General features: G+C 50.6%; 1 protein-coding gene across 8 annotated transcripts in view; it reads right to left on the bottom strand.

Annotated features, from left to right (window-relative positions):
- MARK2 (microtubule affinity regulating kinase 2) overlaps positions 1-8,540 on the bottom strand; it is a 115,183-nt gene extending 106,643 nt beyond the window's left edge. For 6 of the 8 annotated variants that reach the window (XM_030570951.1, XM_030570955.1, XM_030570956.1 and 3 more), the window contains exon 1: positions 8,068-8,540. In XM_030570951.1, the coding sequence (XP_030426811.1) occupies positions 8,068-8,124 (57 nt within the window). In that variant the 5' untranslated portion in view covers positions 8,125-8,540. The remainder of the gene's footprint in view (positions 1-8,067) is intronic. The other 2 variants (XM_030570954.1, XM_030570959.1) reach the window with 1 other exon arrangement.
- Positions 8,541-16,568: the final 8,028 nt, after the last annotated feature.

Here is a 16,568-nt window from a genome sequence, read left to right as displayed (position 1 = left end):
AATGCTCTACTCACACTACCTAATAAGACAGGAAGGACGACATTTTCCATTACATCACTGCTACATCAGTAACAGTACTCCTTTTCTGTATTCCCATGCTTGCACCTCAAGCAGACTACCAGTTGAAGCTGTGCCTGTGTTTGGATAGATTTATGAAGATCAAAGACATTGCCAGAGTGGATCATACCCAAGGTCCATCTATCCCAGAATCCTGTCTTTAACAGCAGCTAGCACCAGATGCTTCAGAGAAAGGTATGAGAACCAGATAGTGGACAGATGTCGGTTAGCCTGTCCCCCACATAGGTGTCATCTTAGTCATGATGAAAGATTGAAACATAAGGTTTAATATCCCTTAAAACAGAATGTTTTCCAATTAACTGTGACACCTGGATATTCCTGAGATCCATTTAAATACCCAATTTCTTTTGGTACTGGCCTCAATGACTCCTTGTGACAGCAGAGACCAAGTCTCAAACTAAAGAACAGATACTAGATAAGGTTTTCACCTCTCTTAGCCAGAAGGCCAAGTACTAAAGCCAAAAGAAGCAGGTGCTGATGGAAGCTTAAACCCATTTTGCTAGTGTTCAGGTTATTTCATTTCACAATTGCAGAAACAACCGTATGTTTGATCTTTTTTCTAGACACACAATCCAGGGGGCACGAGCACACAGAGAAGCCTTGGAAAACAAACTGGGAAAGTAACAGAACGTCCCATACAAATGACAGCCCCATTCTCAGAGCAAAGGAAGTTTAAGATGGATAATGTACAGGAGACGATTCCTAAACAAAAAGAGCACATGTAAACAGAATAGCCAGCCAGCCAGTTCAGGTAGATCAATTCAAAGTACATTTAGCCATGAGAGTTCCTTCCCTCAACACAGTTCAGCTGTTGCACAACCTGGTGCTGTTTGCAAGTGTTTGGTTTCCTGATAAATATGAAATGCAGCACTCCAAAAACAGTGCCATTAATGCTTGGAAGCCCGCTTGCTTCAAAGACTGAGCTTTTGACCCAAAGCATCTCATACTAAACCAAGAGTTCTTCCTCTCTCTCAGCTGTTAAAGTTACCAAGGGAAGAAGGCAAAATTCAAAGAAACAGAGCTAAGCATCAGCCATGGGGGAACTTCATGAAAACACAATGCCATCAGAGAAATGCTTTCCATGGGAACACCAGAATGACTAGCTTAATTTGCAATTCAGGGCACTTCCATTTAAGAAACACCTAGTCTTTTTTTAGCTTTCATACAGCCAAACACGTACAACCCACCACCCTCACCTAACAAATGTATCCAGATATTTTGAGTTTCATTTTAGATTGAAAAATGAAAAAGGACTAGCAATGTGCTTATCTGACATTAATCAGAATCTGAGTCACAGATGAGGAGATATAGAGCAACCTTCTCAGCTTAGTGTAACCAGAAGGTTATCAGAAAGGATTGGGAGTCAGGACTCAGAACTCCTGGGTTCTATTCCCAGCTTTTTCCACTCACCTGCTACAATGATCTGTCTTCCAGTGTGAGGCTGTGGTAATTAGAGAGTTTGGGTGGTATTTCTGGTATGTTTGCTCCCTATACTTGGAATAAGTTACTGCGCTTAATCTAAATCAAACAGTTTCAAACTTATTTTGAAGGGGGGGGAGGGGAAATGGACCATACCATTTTTGTCTCATGGGCATCACAAAGATCTCCTTCCCAGTCTCAAATATCTCAGCAACTCCATGGCAACTGCCGACACGGAAGTCTCATATTAGGGAAATATTTAACATGCTCTTATCTTCTTTCAGCAAAGAGAGGGAGCACCATGCAACACACTGATTCTCACCGACTGCTAGTGGACATGCCATGGGACACAGCTGAGGAACCAGTGTTCTGAGCCAAGTCAAATGGAACTTGATATTACAGAGATAGACAACTTATAAATGCTTGTCAGAATATTGTACAAGCCAGATAACATCTTTATGCTTTATCATCTGCATTATAGTAGCACCCAGAGGCTACAACTGAGATCAGAGGCCTATAGTACTAAGTGCTGTGCAGACAGTGGGGAAACTGAGTCACATAAATGCTGTGACTTGCCCAGTGTCAGAGGGTTAGCAGAAAGGAAGGATGGTTCAGTGGCTATGGTGCGAGCCTGGGACCCAAGAGACTGGGTTCAACTCCCTGCTTAGTTACTGACCTGCCTAAGGTCACACAGGCACTCTCAGTCTCTGTGCTTCAGCTCTCCATCTGTCAACTGAGGATAATACCCCCCTTATTGGAGTGTTGTGAGGTGCTAGATACTATAGTAACAGGGGCCATATAAGCACCTTACATAGCTTGTGACAGAACCAGCAATCAAACCTACATCTCCAGAGTCTCAGCCCACAAAGCAATCTTGTCTCTGCTTCAGTTCAGCCATCTGCAAAAGACTATAGTGGTATATCCCTTCCTCACAAGCAGGTCACATGGCTTAACTAACTAATGTCTGTAAAACAGAGACATGGCACTGGGGAAAGGCAGGATATTTGTTAGGTGCTGCTCCGACGTTCTTCACGATTGGCTTTATTTGTAGTCACTGCTGGTACAGGAAGTTCCCGTCTACCAAGCACAAATCACCATTGAGTACCAACTGGTACAGGGACATCAGCTCTTACAAAGACCAGCCTAACCGGTCGAGCAAGCATTACCCTACTCTTTAGCCTCCAAGTAGGGAGTAAAGGCTGATTTAATAGCCCAGAATAAAGCTCTGCAGCTGGGACTCCCCCCTGTCATGTGACTTAAGTAACAGGATATTTTACCCATTACATTTCTTCATAAAAGGAGGAAACAAGACAGTTGGGGTTCATAAGGAAGTTGCACTTGTTTCTGTCCCCAAGAATTTATCACATGAAATGTCAGGGATAATAAGGGGAGAGAAAAAAATAGCAATAGCGTATTAGAAAAAGGCCAGCTGAAGAAAGACATCTGCAGATATAGCTCCCAGCAGGAATTGAGAAACAGTAGGAAAAATATCAGTTTTGCTTGACACACGTAGTAGGTAGTGTGTCTAATAGTTAGCACAAGACTCCTGGGTTCTATGCCTCACTTGTCTACTGACTCTCTGGCTGTGTCTACACTAGAATACTGGTATAGTTTAGCATGGGTACAGTTATATCACCATAAAGATGCCTTATTCCCCTTCCAGTGAAGAAAGTTATATCAGTATAAGGCATCTTTATACCGGTATAACCCATATTAGCATTTGAACCAGTTTAACTGTCAAAAAAAAAAGTTACACCACTAAGGGTATGCCTACACTGCCCATGTTACAGTGTGGCAGCACTGTGACGTGGGCATTGTAGACACACTATCACCAGGGGAGAGCTCTCCTGGCAATTAAAAAAAAAATCCACCCCAAACTGCGCTCCCGGCGATAAAGTGCTGTCTATACTGGTACTTTTCAATGCTAAAACTTTTGTCACACGGGGGTGGGGGTGGGGGTGGGGGGTTTCTCCACACCCCTGAACAACTACAGTTTTAGCGCTGAAAGTGACAGTGCAGACACAGCCTAATTAAGGGTAACTGCAAGCTCTTTGGAGTAGAGCCCTGCACGGATACAAAATGTGCAAGCACATCAATCCGTAAACATGGTCTGCAGATATCCCCAGATATAAAACCGATATCCACAGATTTGCAGGGCTCTACTTTGGGGCAAGAACCTGTCTTCCTACATGACTGTGAAGCAACTAGCATGCCTTGGGGCCATACATCAATAGGAGTCTGGGCTGCAGTTAACTTCACAACTTACGCTCACCTCACACCATGGGAAATCACCATAGCTTGGATCTCCTAATTAAGAAAAAACAGCAACTACATACACACACACACACAGAGCATCAGCAGCCTTGGAATCCAAACACTGCCTCCTCTGCTGGGAAGTAGCAATTAGGCCAGTGTTTCTCAGCCTGGGGGTCCAGAGACAGGGTTAGGGAGGGTTACAAGCAGAGCTGGCATTAGGGGATAGGAAGCAGGGCAACTGCCTGAGGCCCCATGTCAAAGGGGCCCCACAAAGCTATTTTACATGTTTCACCATGGGGCTTATGCCCATAGCTCGGAGCTTAATGGCTGGGCGAGTGGGTGTGTGTGTGGAGGGGGAGGTTCACAATTTTTTCTAGCAGGAAGTAATGCTTTTTTCCCTTTTTCTTTTTAAATCCAAAAGGAGTCACCAGCATCAAAAGGTTGAGAAACACTGAGTTAGGCCTTTCCCACTCATGAGAGCCAGGCAGTACCAATCACAGTATTTCCACTTAGCTCATCATCAGCCTTACAGTGGCACTTTGGTCTGTTGGGTTTTAATACCTCCTTGCAGATAATATAATCCTGGAAGTTGGACTTCCCCAGTTGGGAAGCCATCCTGAAGAATAAAACTTAAGGCAGAGAGAAATGGGAAGTACATCACATACGGAGGTGACTCTGGGTCTCAGAAGCTGGACTTCTGCACTATTAGCATGTGGAAAAAAGTGCAGAAGGAACATGTTTAAGCTGTAAAACATCACGGATAGGACCAGACATCCTCATTCAAGAAACAGGCAATAAAAGCCAAAGATTTCACAATTTTCTGCATCCGCCACGCTATGCTGCTACATATTTTAAAATATTGTTAATTCCAACCGATGTAGGTATACATGTAAGATGCACTTCCCGGGAGATTACTGAAATCCCTGCAGTAGGGCTGCATTCTCTGTCAGTGGGTGCATTGAGAGGGTTAAAGGACGCACACGATTTCATCAAGTAGGATGTGAAAACAGCCTGGTCAAAGGTAATACAGTGCAACCCCTGTTTAACTGAAATGTTTCTGGGACAGCAAAGGCATTTGGATAATTGAGAGAGTTAGCCAATTCATGTGGAGGGTGAGGGTGGACAAAGACTCTGAGAAAAGGGAGTTTGTGTTAGAGGAAACAGTGTAATACTGAGCCGCACATGTCTCTTTCATCCTCAAAGTAAAAATTTCTGTGTCAGTTTTGATGGTCCAGACGCCTGAAATACTCATCCACAATGTTCTAGATAACAGAAATTACAACACTTCCTGTTTTTAACCTCAAAATAGTTGACTCTACCTTGAAAGCAAGAGGTGCTCAAGCTAAATTTTCCACCTAAAAACAGTTTTTCAGATAAGGCCAACCTCAGTTTTGATCACAAAAAGCCACCACCACACAACAAAGTGAATTTTGGCGAGGCATTGCTCTTCAGTTTAGATGATCAGTTTAGGACAGCTGATAGTTCTCTGCTCAAGACAAACCAAGGGTGGAAACGGTACAAGCAAGTCTGCAGGTCAGGACTTAGCAGAGTTGGCAGAGCTGCATGGAAAAGGATTCCATACAAACCCCCTACCCTGACTCTGATGCTGTTATCTTTTTAAAAGCACAAGACGACACCAAAGTGAAAAAGCAGCAAGAGATGGAGATGCACCATAGTTCGCCTTCCTTGGTTTCAGTTCTCTGACACGTTTCCACAACCTCTTCTTAACACCGCCAGAGATAAATTCTTATTTTATTGATAATTCAGATTCCTGCCAACTCTCCAGTCCTCCAATTTTAACGGAAGTAGATGACTGAAACCTTGGCTTTGAATTATGTTCTGTTTTTGCCTCTCTTTATTATGCACCACAATAGTCTACTTGCAACCCCCCTCCCCAAGAAAACAGGGAAGGACATAGCTAAAGAAGCCTAGATAATTGAGAGATAGTCCAAAATGTCAGAGTCAGAGATCTGAATTCTCATTATCCAGTCATACACACAGAGATAAGGGAAGCAGAAGCTTTATTTTTATGCTTCATCAATTTAAAGTTGAGGCAGCTGAAGAGAGATCATGGAAACAGCTTTAGAGCAATCATGCTTAAATGTCAGCCAAATTTAGTTATTTTGAAGAAATTGTTAAGAACACAAAATGAATGAATGTTATGAGACCAGTTAATAGAAACAGAGGGAGCCTCTCCCCATTTTGAAGTCGCATTCCTGCTCCTTTAAAGGCACCTATGAAGAAAAGTCTATTAATTCTAAGGAGCACCAGGGCACACAGGGAGACCACGTCCAACCTCCTCCCTGTTGGAACTCCACTGATATAAGGCATGGATTAGTAGTCAAAGGGTTCAGCTACAGCCCTCTTGGCCACATAATGCACAAGTGTATGTACCGTACACAATTCCACACCTCCCTGTGCTTCATTAGCAGGGGGACACAACCACATAGTGGCCTCTGGACTGGAAGGGAAGCCCATTTTTTAAACATCTTTTTTTTGGACAAAGGTATGGGGAAGATTAAGAAGCACATGGCTGCTACAGTGCATCCACCACTGAGAATGAATCAGACTTCACAGAGTGAAGGCTGTTATTAGGACAGAAGCCCAAGACCTTTCAGGCCTGGCAAGAGGGTGACCAGGCAGTCTATCTAATGCAGCATGTGTGGGCAGGTAGTTATCCTACCCATTAAACCAGTTTGCAGGACAAAACCCTGTGTGACTTGCTATGATTCTCAGCACCTCATGGGAACCAGCCCAGAAGAGCAGCACCCCACCTCTCCCTTAATGGATCACGTTCAAACAGATCCTCTCCTTGTTTAAAAAAAAAAAAAAAAAAGTCAAGTATAACACAAAGCAATGAATTACCCTCTGCTATTATACAACCTGCTTCAACTGTATGTACTCTTGAAAGAAAACTCTTTACAAAGAAGGTAAAAAACTACTTTTTGATTCTCCTTATGCAATTAAACAGAACACCTGAAAGGACCCTGGCTGCACAACCAGCCCCTTCTTTTCTACACAAATCAACTCAAAAAAAAAATAAAATCACTGATTGTGGGAAGCTCCCATCTACAGCAGGTCTAAACTCACAAAGACCCGGTGGGGAAAAAGAGGTTAGATTGGTGCATTCTTATGAGCGGTTTCCTAAATTCAGCTGGGGGGCGGGGTGGATTTGCTCACTAGTTGTCACCTCTCACAAACACACGCCTGAAAGAGCAAACCACCATCACCTCACAAAGCATCTTGAACTGCAACAAATGAATGAGGCACTTGAGACAGGTGTAACCCTTTGGGTCTGAGGCCTAATAAGCACATAGGGAAATACTGAGTGAGCATGGAAGTGGGTTTCTCAGGAATGGAAGATCCCAAGGAAGGACTAGATGTAATATGGAACAGCAGAGAAGGCAAGGAGATTCAGAGCAGGGGGCCATTTCCCTTTCTCAGTCAAAGCCCCCATCATTCATCATGGATCGATGAGGCAATTAACATGTGAGAGAGGAAGAAGAGATGGAAATGCTCCCTGCTCCAAACTGCTCATACACACCATAGGGGATAAATCAATCCACAGCCCTCTCCTTCCCATTTCAGGGAGATTGGGTTGAGAGTGGGCCATTAAGGGGGCACAGAGCCACTCCTGCATCATCACTCATTGGCCTTTGGGTATAAGAACTAGAGAGAGCGCTCTCATTCCTGCAGCATGCCTCTCTTTCACCATGGGCGCACTACAGGGCTCTCTACAAGTGTCCCTGCACCCATTCTAGAGTGGGGGAATTAGCAACATACACAGGGGTCTATAGATCTGTGCACAGACCTTAATAGTCTCTCCCTTACCTGTCTCCATATCTCATTCACCAGGGACAGCAGTTAGTGATGAAGTACCGGGGGCATGGGTACACATACGGGGTTATCTCTGACCCGCACCACCTCCCTTCCGTTCCGTTCACCATGGAACGGCAGAGTATGAGAGACATGTAGGGAGCTCCTAGGTGGTGGATATGTAGCCACATATAGGGGATTTTGTAGGAGCCTCCTGCCTTCCTGCTCCACATCCCCCAGCACAGGGAGGGCTAGGTGGATACGTAAGGACGCAGGAAGGGTGCTTATCGATCTATGGAGAAGAGGTAGGCTCCCACGCCTCATTTAACACAGGAAGCATAGGGTAGAGATCTATAGGAGACGGCATATTACCCACTGCCTGCTCCATGTACCCCATACGGTGCAGGGAACCCCTCTCCTGCCCCCCCAGCATGCCCTCCCCTCAGTATAACATGGAATCCCGCCCGCCCGCGGGGTAGGAAGCCCCCAGCCCCCTACCTGCTCCGTGTCTCTCTCATTCACGGTGGGGAGGGGGCTCCGGCCGCTGCTCGACATCTTGGCCCCCCTTGGCCAGCGGCTCTGGCAGTTCCTGGGGCTCAGGCCGGGGCTCTCCTCACACCGCTGGGGGGCGGCCAAGCCACCACCATGGGGGAGCCCCGGGGGAAGGGGGGACTCAGGGAGCCGGAGGGCGCCCGGGCTCGGACATGGGTCTCCGCCGGGCCGCGGTGAGGGGAGCCCGGCCCGATGGCTCAGGCGAACCCTGGGATGAGGCGCGGGAACCGGGCGTGCGCGTAGGCGAAGGCTGCGCGGAGCCGGGGCTAAAATCCGGAGGCCGAATGCCCCCGGCCAAGCCGCCTTCTCCGCCCCGAGATCCGGCTCCCCTCAGCGCATCTCACCCTCTCACAGCAGCGGCTCCCAACATGGCCGCCGCCGCCGGCCTTCGGCCATTTCCGCCCCCATCCGGAAACATCCGAGCCGCCCGCCAGAGACAGTTTCCGCCGGTTCCGGAAACACCAGCCCCCCTGCAACCTGCCGCCGCCTCACGGAAATACTCGACTCGCCCTCCCTCACTAGCGCCAGCTCCCGCCTCCTTCCGGAAAGAACCGAAACGGCGGGCCCAGCCCCTTGCACGGTCGGTCAGTTCCGCCTCCTTCCGGAGAAACCCGAAGTTCAACTTCAGGGCAGCGAACGGACGTTTCCGGACCATCGTCCGGGAGTACCCGAGGGCTGAAAATCGGCAGTTTCCGGAAAACTCCCCGCCCCCGCTGAGGCACCCCACGGCAATTTCCGGAAATCAGCGAAAATAGCCGAAGATGCTTCCGTTCTTTCCGCCTTCCCAAGACGAGTAGTACCCGAGCCCAGGGACGGAAGTAGGCGGAGCCTCTCAGCTTGGGCTCTTCTCGCCGCTGTCGGTAAATAGGGTCTCAGTTTACATCTGAAGGGGGTTATTTTCCCGTGAGGAGGAGGGTAGCGGGGCTGGAGGGAGGGGACAATAAATCACCCATCTGGGTACCTGGGCATGCAAATGTGTACACATGGATGCACACCTGATTGTGCAAACATGCGCACACCTGGTCGTGCAAACACGCACAAGTGTGCATGCACACCTGGACACATACACCTGCAAGGGCATCTACATAGGCACACATGGTAGGGCTGCAGCGCACACCTCCAAACGCCAGTGCCCAGCCACAGATGTGCCTGCATATCATAGAATCATAGAACGGGAAGGGACCTCAAGAGGTCATCTAGCCCAGTCCCCTGCACTCAAGGCAGGACTAAGTATTACCTAGACCATCCCTGACAGGTGTTTGTCCAACCTGTGCTTAGAAATCCCTAATGACGAGATTCCACAACCTCCCTAGGCAATTTATTCCAGTGCATAAGCAGTGCTTTGCACCCCCAGCTGCATCTGCGCCCCCTGGAGACACAAGACTCACCTGCACACACTCCCTCTCAGCCCCACGCACACTCGTGCGTCTCTTCCCCCACGCACCTATAACCAGCCCTGGCAGAAACACAGGGTCCCCTTCCCCTCCCAGTGTTCTCCATGCGAGGGGGGAGAGGGCTGGTGCTAACCCACCCCCCCAAGGCGCACGATCCCGATCGGAAACCTTGTTTTCCCATATGCTCAGACCCCGCCTTCTCTGCTACTGCTGCTAGCGCCTCATTAACCAGCTACATGGACTAGTACAACTACAGCTTGGGACTGAAGTGCGCCAGCAGCGGCACCTGCTGCTCAGAGGAAGACTTGCAGTTGGTGGGCCCCCAGCTCACGGCCAGGAGCAAAGCCTGAGGCACTTGGGATGATGCTGGCGCTTGAGGGTGCTCAGAACCCCAGTTAGCATCCTCGAGATGCGATGGGAGCAGGCTGCTGTCAACGAGTCCAGTGCCTGTTAGCCCACGATTGCTAGGAATTCATTGGGAGGAGGGGAGCATACACACACCCTCATATGACATGGGGAGGGCTAGCTCAGTGGTTTGAGCATTGGCCTGCTAAACCCAGAGTTATGAGTTCAATCCTTGAAGGAGTCATTTAGGGATCTGGGATTGTTTCTCCTCTGAGAAGGGGGTTGGACTAGTTAACCTTCTGAGGGCCTGTCCAATTCTAGGATTCCATAAACTGACTGATCTGTACACATGCACATCTGTGCAAACACATCTGCTTGCATGGCCATCTGCAGGCACTCCTACCTTGAGACACAGCTGTGCATCTTGACATGCAAACATATTCACACAATTGCCCAGCATCCCAGTTGCATGCACACACTTGTGCAACATCCCTACACACACTAGAGCAGCAGTTCTCAAACTGTAGGTCACAACTCCATTTTAATGGGGTCACCAGAGCTGGCTTAGACTTGCTGGGGCCCAGGTCTGAAGCCAAAGCCTGAGGGTTTCAGCACTGTGTGATGTGACTCCAGTTACAGGCCCCCCACCTGGCCCTCACCACCTCACATCCTCCCACTGCCCAGATCAGTGGGGCTCAGAGGGCTCAGGCTTCGGTTCCCCCTCCTGGGTCATGTAGTAATTTTTATTGTCAGAAGGGGGTCGGAGTGCAATTAAGTTTGAGAACCCCTGCACTAGAGAATGCTCATAAACCGCTTGGCCAACATTAACACAACCAACATAGGCTGGCTGATGCTTGCATTTGTGGATCATTTCAAAATTTGGATCTCTGTTGGTCTCCTCAAGAACTAAATACCCTGTAAAGAGGGTAGAGATTCCAACCAGAGTGCTAGTGCATAGGGAACTAACAAGGAAACAAGTCGCGCCCTTAGTGGGGTGCAACACCAGGTGAATTGTTGAAACTGTTGTGTTCAAAACACGCCATGACACATTCCACATTGCAGCAGAGCTACATGCTGACTCTCTGCTTAGCAGCTTGGCACACAGCACCTAATCATCAATAGGGGACTCCTGTTTGGGGCCAGATCCCTGGGGATCCCTACCCAGATTTAATGGGTAACACACCAGGCAAAGTTTTCAGCCTGCCAGTTGAGGGCCCCAGGCATGAACAGAGCTTCATGTCATTCCTGAATGTCATCCCAGAATCACACAGAGTGGGGAACTATTCTATGCAGCTTTATTGTTGTTCTGTGTATCTGAGGATCGTGTGGACAAAAATCAAGGGTCTCCATTGTGCCAGAGGCTGCACAGAGCCCCAACTGAAATCACAGCCCCATAGTAAAGGTAGCCTGAGTTTAAAATCTAAGCAGACAAAGGTTGGGAGGAGTTATGTAGGCCCAAAGAGGGAAGGGCTCTTCCCTGAAGTTAGCGTCAGAGCTGGGAACAGATCCCAAGAATCCTGAGTCCCAGCCCAGTACTCTACCCACTGGGATGCACTATTCTCCATGGCTGTGGTTTGCAAGCCTATAGGCAAAAGGACACAGTCACCACCAGGGCTTGGACTCAAGAGTCCTGGCTCTCAGACTGACCTGCTTGGAAGGAGGTTACATTGGCTTTCTGCTCCTCTCCCAAACTCCTGAGTCCTGGGGCTGGTGCCAGGGACAAGGAATGCCCGATAGCGGCCAGCTGGGTGCATGGAGTGGTGCAGAAAATTACCTCCCCCCCATCCCTCCACAGCTTCCAAGGCAGCAGGGAATATGCAATATGGAGGGAGGAGACTACTCCACTCACCCTGCCAGCAGAAGTCAGTGTTGCTCTCCACTAGCAACACCTGCCAAGATTTTAAGGGAACTGGGGAAATGCAGGTCACAAAGGCACCAGTCCCCATTTACTGGAGGAGCAGTTTCAGGGTGGCCAGCCAGTGACAAGCAGTGCCCGCTGGCTCTATGCCCACCTGACATGTTGGGGCTTGCTCAGGAACAAGGGGCAGGGCTCGGGAGTGACTGGAGTGGGTGATTTATGGCAGGACAGCAGTGAGAATTGTCCCTGTGCAGAGACACTGCCCCGATCTATGCCCCACTGCTGCTGCAGGGCATGGAACACACAGCCTCCTGCCATTCCTGCTCACATGAGCGGGGTGCCCCACATAGCTGGGGGCACACAGTTTCCCAGGCACCCTCTAAACAGTCAGTTGGCAACAGCAGTTCTTACTAGCAACTGGAGCCTGGAGTCGGGGACAGGGGCAGGTTAGGGGAGAAAAGAGGCATGGGGTTGCCTTGGAGGGGGCACATTGGTGCCCGAGTCCATGGCAGTGCCCAGAGGAAGTGACTCCGACGCTGGCCTGGGAGTCTGGGCTGTGGGAGGGGTGTGGGGTCTAGTGAGTTTGAGCAGGGAGACTGCAGGGCCTGGCACAAAGGAGCCTCAGCCTTGGTGCAGGGGGATCTGTGTGGCAGTACAGTAACATAGGTGCCAAGTAGCAGAACCATGGCTGATTGGGGAAGGTGGAGAGATTTCTGTGCCAGAGTCCGGAGGGTTAAACTAAAAACTCAGTCAGGTGTCAGCAAACAGCATGTGTGTGATTGGCAGGCTGAGTCCAGCAAGGCTGGACTGGAAATGCAAGAGGAGGATAATGGGGGCAGGGGAAGCTGACCACAGGTGAGGTGTGCAGCAGAAGGCAGCCTAAAGGTGGGGGGAGGGGGGAAGCAGAAAGCTGCCCACGGGATGGAAGAGACATCAGAAGGCAGCCTACAGGAGGAGGGGGAGCACCTAGAGGGGAGCACAAGGCATTTAATGGGTTAGGGGCCAATTAGGGGGCAGCAGAAGGCAGCACATAGCCTTGGGGGCAGCAAAACACAGCCCGCAGCTGTGGGGAGCAGTGGAAGGGAGCCCGCAGGCTGGGGGGAGAGTGGAGGGCAGGAGAAGGCAGCCCACAGGCTGTGGGGAGGAGAGGGGAGCAGAAGGGAGCTCGGAGGGTGGGAGGAGAGTGGAGCGCAGCAGAAGGCAGCTTGCAGACTGGGGGGAGGAGAGGGGAGTGTAAGGGAGCCTGTGGGCTGTGGGGTGGTGGGAGGCTGTGGGTCAGGGCTGCACTGAGGGGGGGGAAAGTGGGGCAATTTGCCCCAGGCCCCCACAAGAGTTTTTCGGGGCCCCTGGAGTGAGGTCCTTCACTTGCTCTGAGGGCCCCAGAAAACTTTTGTGGGGCCTGGGCCCCCAGACTTTCTTCCGCTCCGGGTCTTCAGTGGTGGGGGGTCCTTCACTCCAGGGCGGAAAGACCCCCTGCCATCGAATTACCACCAAAGCGGGACCTGCCGCCGAAGTGCCAGGTCTTTGGCGGTAATTTGGCAGTGGGGGGCTTCCGCCGCAGGTCTTTGGGGCATTTCGGCGGCGGGTCCCGGAGCGGAAGGACCCCCTGCCGCCGAATTACCGCCGAACGGAGGCCCCCTGCCTCCAAAGACCCCAGGCCCCCAGAATCCTCTGGGTGGCCCTGCTGTGGATCAGGATCCTCTACCCCCCCAACTCTGCCTTAGAGTAAGAGTTTCTACCTATAAATCCCCATGGAGGGCAGGAGGGAGGTGCTGGGGGGTCCAGATACATGATCAGGTGAGGAAGGCAGGGAGCTACTCTGCCATTAACCCTTCACTGTCTTGTCCCCATCACCCAGCAACCCTGGCTGCTGGACTGAGTGCCTGGGTTGCGCGGGTGGGGGTGGGGGGGGAGGGGAGGAGCTGGGACTCACCTCTCCCAGCTGCAGAGAGGAGTCCTGAGCACCAGCAGTGAAGGGTCTGGGGGCTCTGCAGGGACTATGCGGAGGAGACATGCCCCCAGTGGAGAATCAGAGCAAATCAATGGCTAAAGCCCAGGCAGGAGCAAGACAGCCCACCGCCAGCTGGGAGTCATTGAGGGCACCACACACACTTCCTCTCCAACTGCATCTGAGCCCTCCAGTCCTGTGCCCCCCAGACTCCCCACACACGTGTGTCCCCAGACCACTTTCCTCTGAGCCTCTTACCCCCCAGTACCTCTGCATCCCAAGCCCCTCCCCTCCCAAGGAAGTGGGCGAAGCAACCCCTGGATCCAAGAGGGAGCTGTGTCCAAGGGCACGATGCCCATCATACACATAGCTGGTTGGAGATACAAGGTGGGTCAGGCTGAGGAACTCCCGTAGCACCCACAAGGGGGGCTGCTTCCAACAGCAGGACTTGTTTAACAGCAGGGGGAAGCTGCAGAGTTATGGGGAAGGAAGGGACCCCCAAGGCAGAGGGTACCCTAAAGCAGGTCACACTGAGACACAGAGGTTACAGGGGTCTGTGTTTCTTCTGCCTCCCCCAGCAGGACTTTCTCACTCAACCCCTTGGAACCTCAGGAGCATTACCGGGGGGCTGCTACTCATCCTGCTGCACTGTAGGTAGGGGCACCCCCAGGCCCAACTGTATCACCGGTAGACTCCCAGGGCTGCCTCCAGGCCCTGTTGCATTATGATTTATAGGGATACCCTCAGGGCTGCTCCTGGGCGCCATTTAATTATAGCTAGAGGCACCCTCAGGCCACACATGGGCCCCATTGCATTATGGGTAGAGGCACCCCAGGGCTGTTCATAAGACCCAGTGCATTATGGACAGGGATAACCCCCATAACGGCTCCCAGACCAATTGTGTTATGGATGGGCACCCCACAGAGCATCTCCCAGGCCCTAATGTATTATGGGCAGAGGCCCCTCCACAAGGCTGTTCCCAGGCCCTGTTGAATTATGGGTGGGGGCACCCCCTAGGGATGCTTCCATGCCCCATTGAGTTGTAAAGGATTCACAGCAGCCTGGGAGTGTAGCAAGATAAAAAGGGGCCAAACTTCCATAATCCCCCTGCCCACTGGGTCCCAGAACCGGCAGGATGCCAGAGTCACCTGTGAATGGGAATCCTCTCCCCTTGGCATGGAAACACACCCCCAGCAGAGGGTATGCAGTGCCATCTCCTAGCCAGCAGGGGGCATCCCCCAGATGATAGGGGACATCGACCCAGATGACGGGGGTAAAAACAAGATTCAAGAGTCGGGGAGGGATAGGAACAGGCCATGAGTTACTGACCACGAGAGGGCCCTACCTCTGCTGCAAAGAACTCCATTGGCCCTGGCGTAGGACAAAGAGAAGCCCCAGGCCACCCACCACAGACAGAATAAGACTGCCCAAAAATCCAACCCCTCCAGGAAACACAGACAGAACTATGGATATGCACCCCACAACTTACCCTAAAGAAGCCGTGACTGAGATGGGCAGGGATTTAAGGGCATCAGCAGGGCTGGGGTGGGAGGTGGGCTGGCATACCCAGGTTGGGGAATTATGGTTTTCAGTCTCACTCTTCCCTCTGTGATTCCACCCCAAGTCCCAGCCCCTCTGTCCACATGCTCACTGGGCACAAGCTACAGGAGAGATGATTGGACGCAGTGATACACTGAATTGCATCTGCGCAATATGTGAGGATGCTGAGGTTATGTGTTGCACAAGGGCATGCAATGCACAAAGGCACCACCAGGAGCATGTGAGATCCAGGCACCTGGTGCCCAAGGATGCCCAAAAGTAAGAGGCAATTCCCCAACTCTGAGAACACTCCCTCTCTCCACCCACCTGCTTTTTGTCTGTCCCCTCAATCCAGGAGCCTTCAAGGCAGGGTGCCCTGATCCACCTCCATTGACCTGCAGATGTCCCCATCCCCCCTTAATTAGGGACTAGTGGTGTTCCTCTTTCCCAGTGCAATTCCTTGCCCCCCCTCAACATAGGGAAACTCCCCAGCCCCTCACTCCCAGACCTCTAGAGCAGGGACCTGCAGTACAGTAAATCCTTCTCCCAGTGCATCCCCTTCCCCATGGAATCACACACACTTGGTGCAGGGAATTCTGACCCCTCACCCCAAACCCTACAGCAAGGACTTGCAGTGAACTCCCCTCCCACAGGCATTTCTCCCCTCCCCCTGTAGTCATGGAATCATAAAATGTCAGGGTTGGAAGGTGACATAACCTTATTCCCAGATTTTGGACCTTAGCGTCCAAAATATGGGGGTTAGCATGAAAACCTCCAAGCTTAGTTACCAGCTTGGACCTGGTACTGCTGCCACCACCCAAAAAATTAGAGTGTTTTGGGGCACTCTGGTCCCACTGAAAAACCTTCCCTGGGGACCCCAAGACCCAAATCCCTTGAGTCTCACAACAAAGGGAAATAATCCTTTTTCCCTTCCCCCCTCCAGATGCTCCTGGAGAGATACACAGACACAAGCTCTGTGAAACTACGCAGAGTGATTCCCCCTCTCCGTTCCCAATCCTGGAACAAAAGTACTTTCCTATTCCCCCAGAGGGAATGCAAAATCAGGCTAGCAATCCAACACACAGAACTCCCCTGATTTCTTCCTCCCACCAATTCCCTGGTGAGTACAGACTCAATTTCCCTGAAGTAAAGAAAAACTCCAACAGGTCTTAAAAGAAAGCTTTATATAAAAAAGAAAGAAAAATACAAACAAATGCGCTCTCTGTATTAGATGATACAACACAGGGTCAATTGCTTAAGAGAATATTGAATAAACAGCCTTATTCAAAAAGAATACAAATCAAAGCACTCCAGCACTGATATTCATGCAAATACCAAAGAAAAGAAACCATAGAACTTACTA

The sequence above is a fragment of the Gopherus evgoodei genome, chromosome 7 (genome assembly GCF_007399415.2).
Source record: "Gopherus evgoodei ecotype Sinaloan lineage chromosome 7, rGopEvg1_v1.p, whole genome shotgun sequence".
In the NCBI taxonomy this organism is placed as follows: domain Eukaryota; kingdom Metazoa; phylum Chordata; order Testudines; family Testudinidae; genus Gopherus; species Gopherus evgoodei.
The sequence above is the reverse complement of the archived record's forward strand: the minus strand, read 5'-3'. Positions and strand labels throughout refer to the sequence as shown.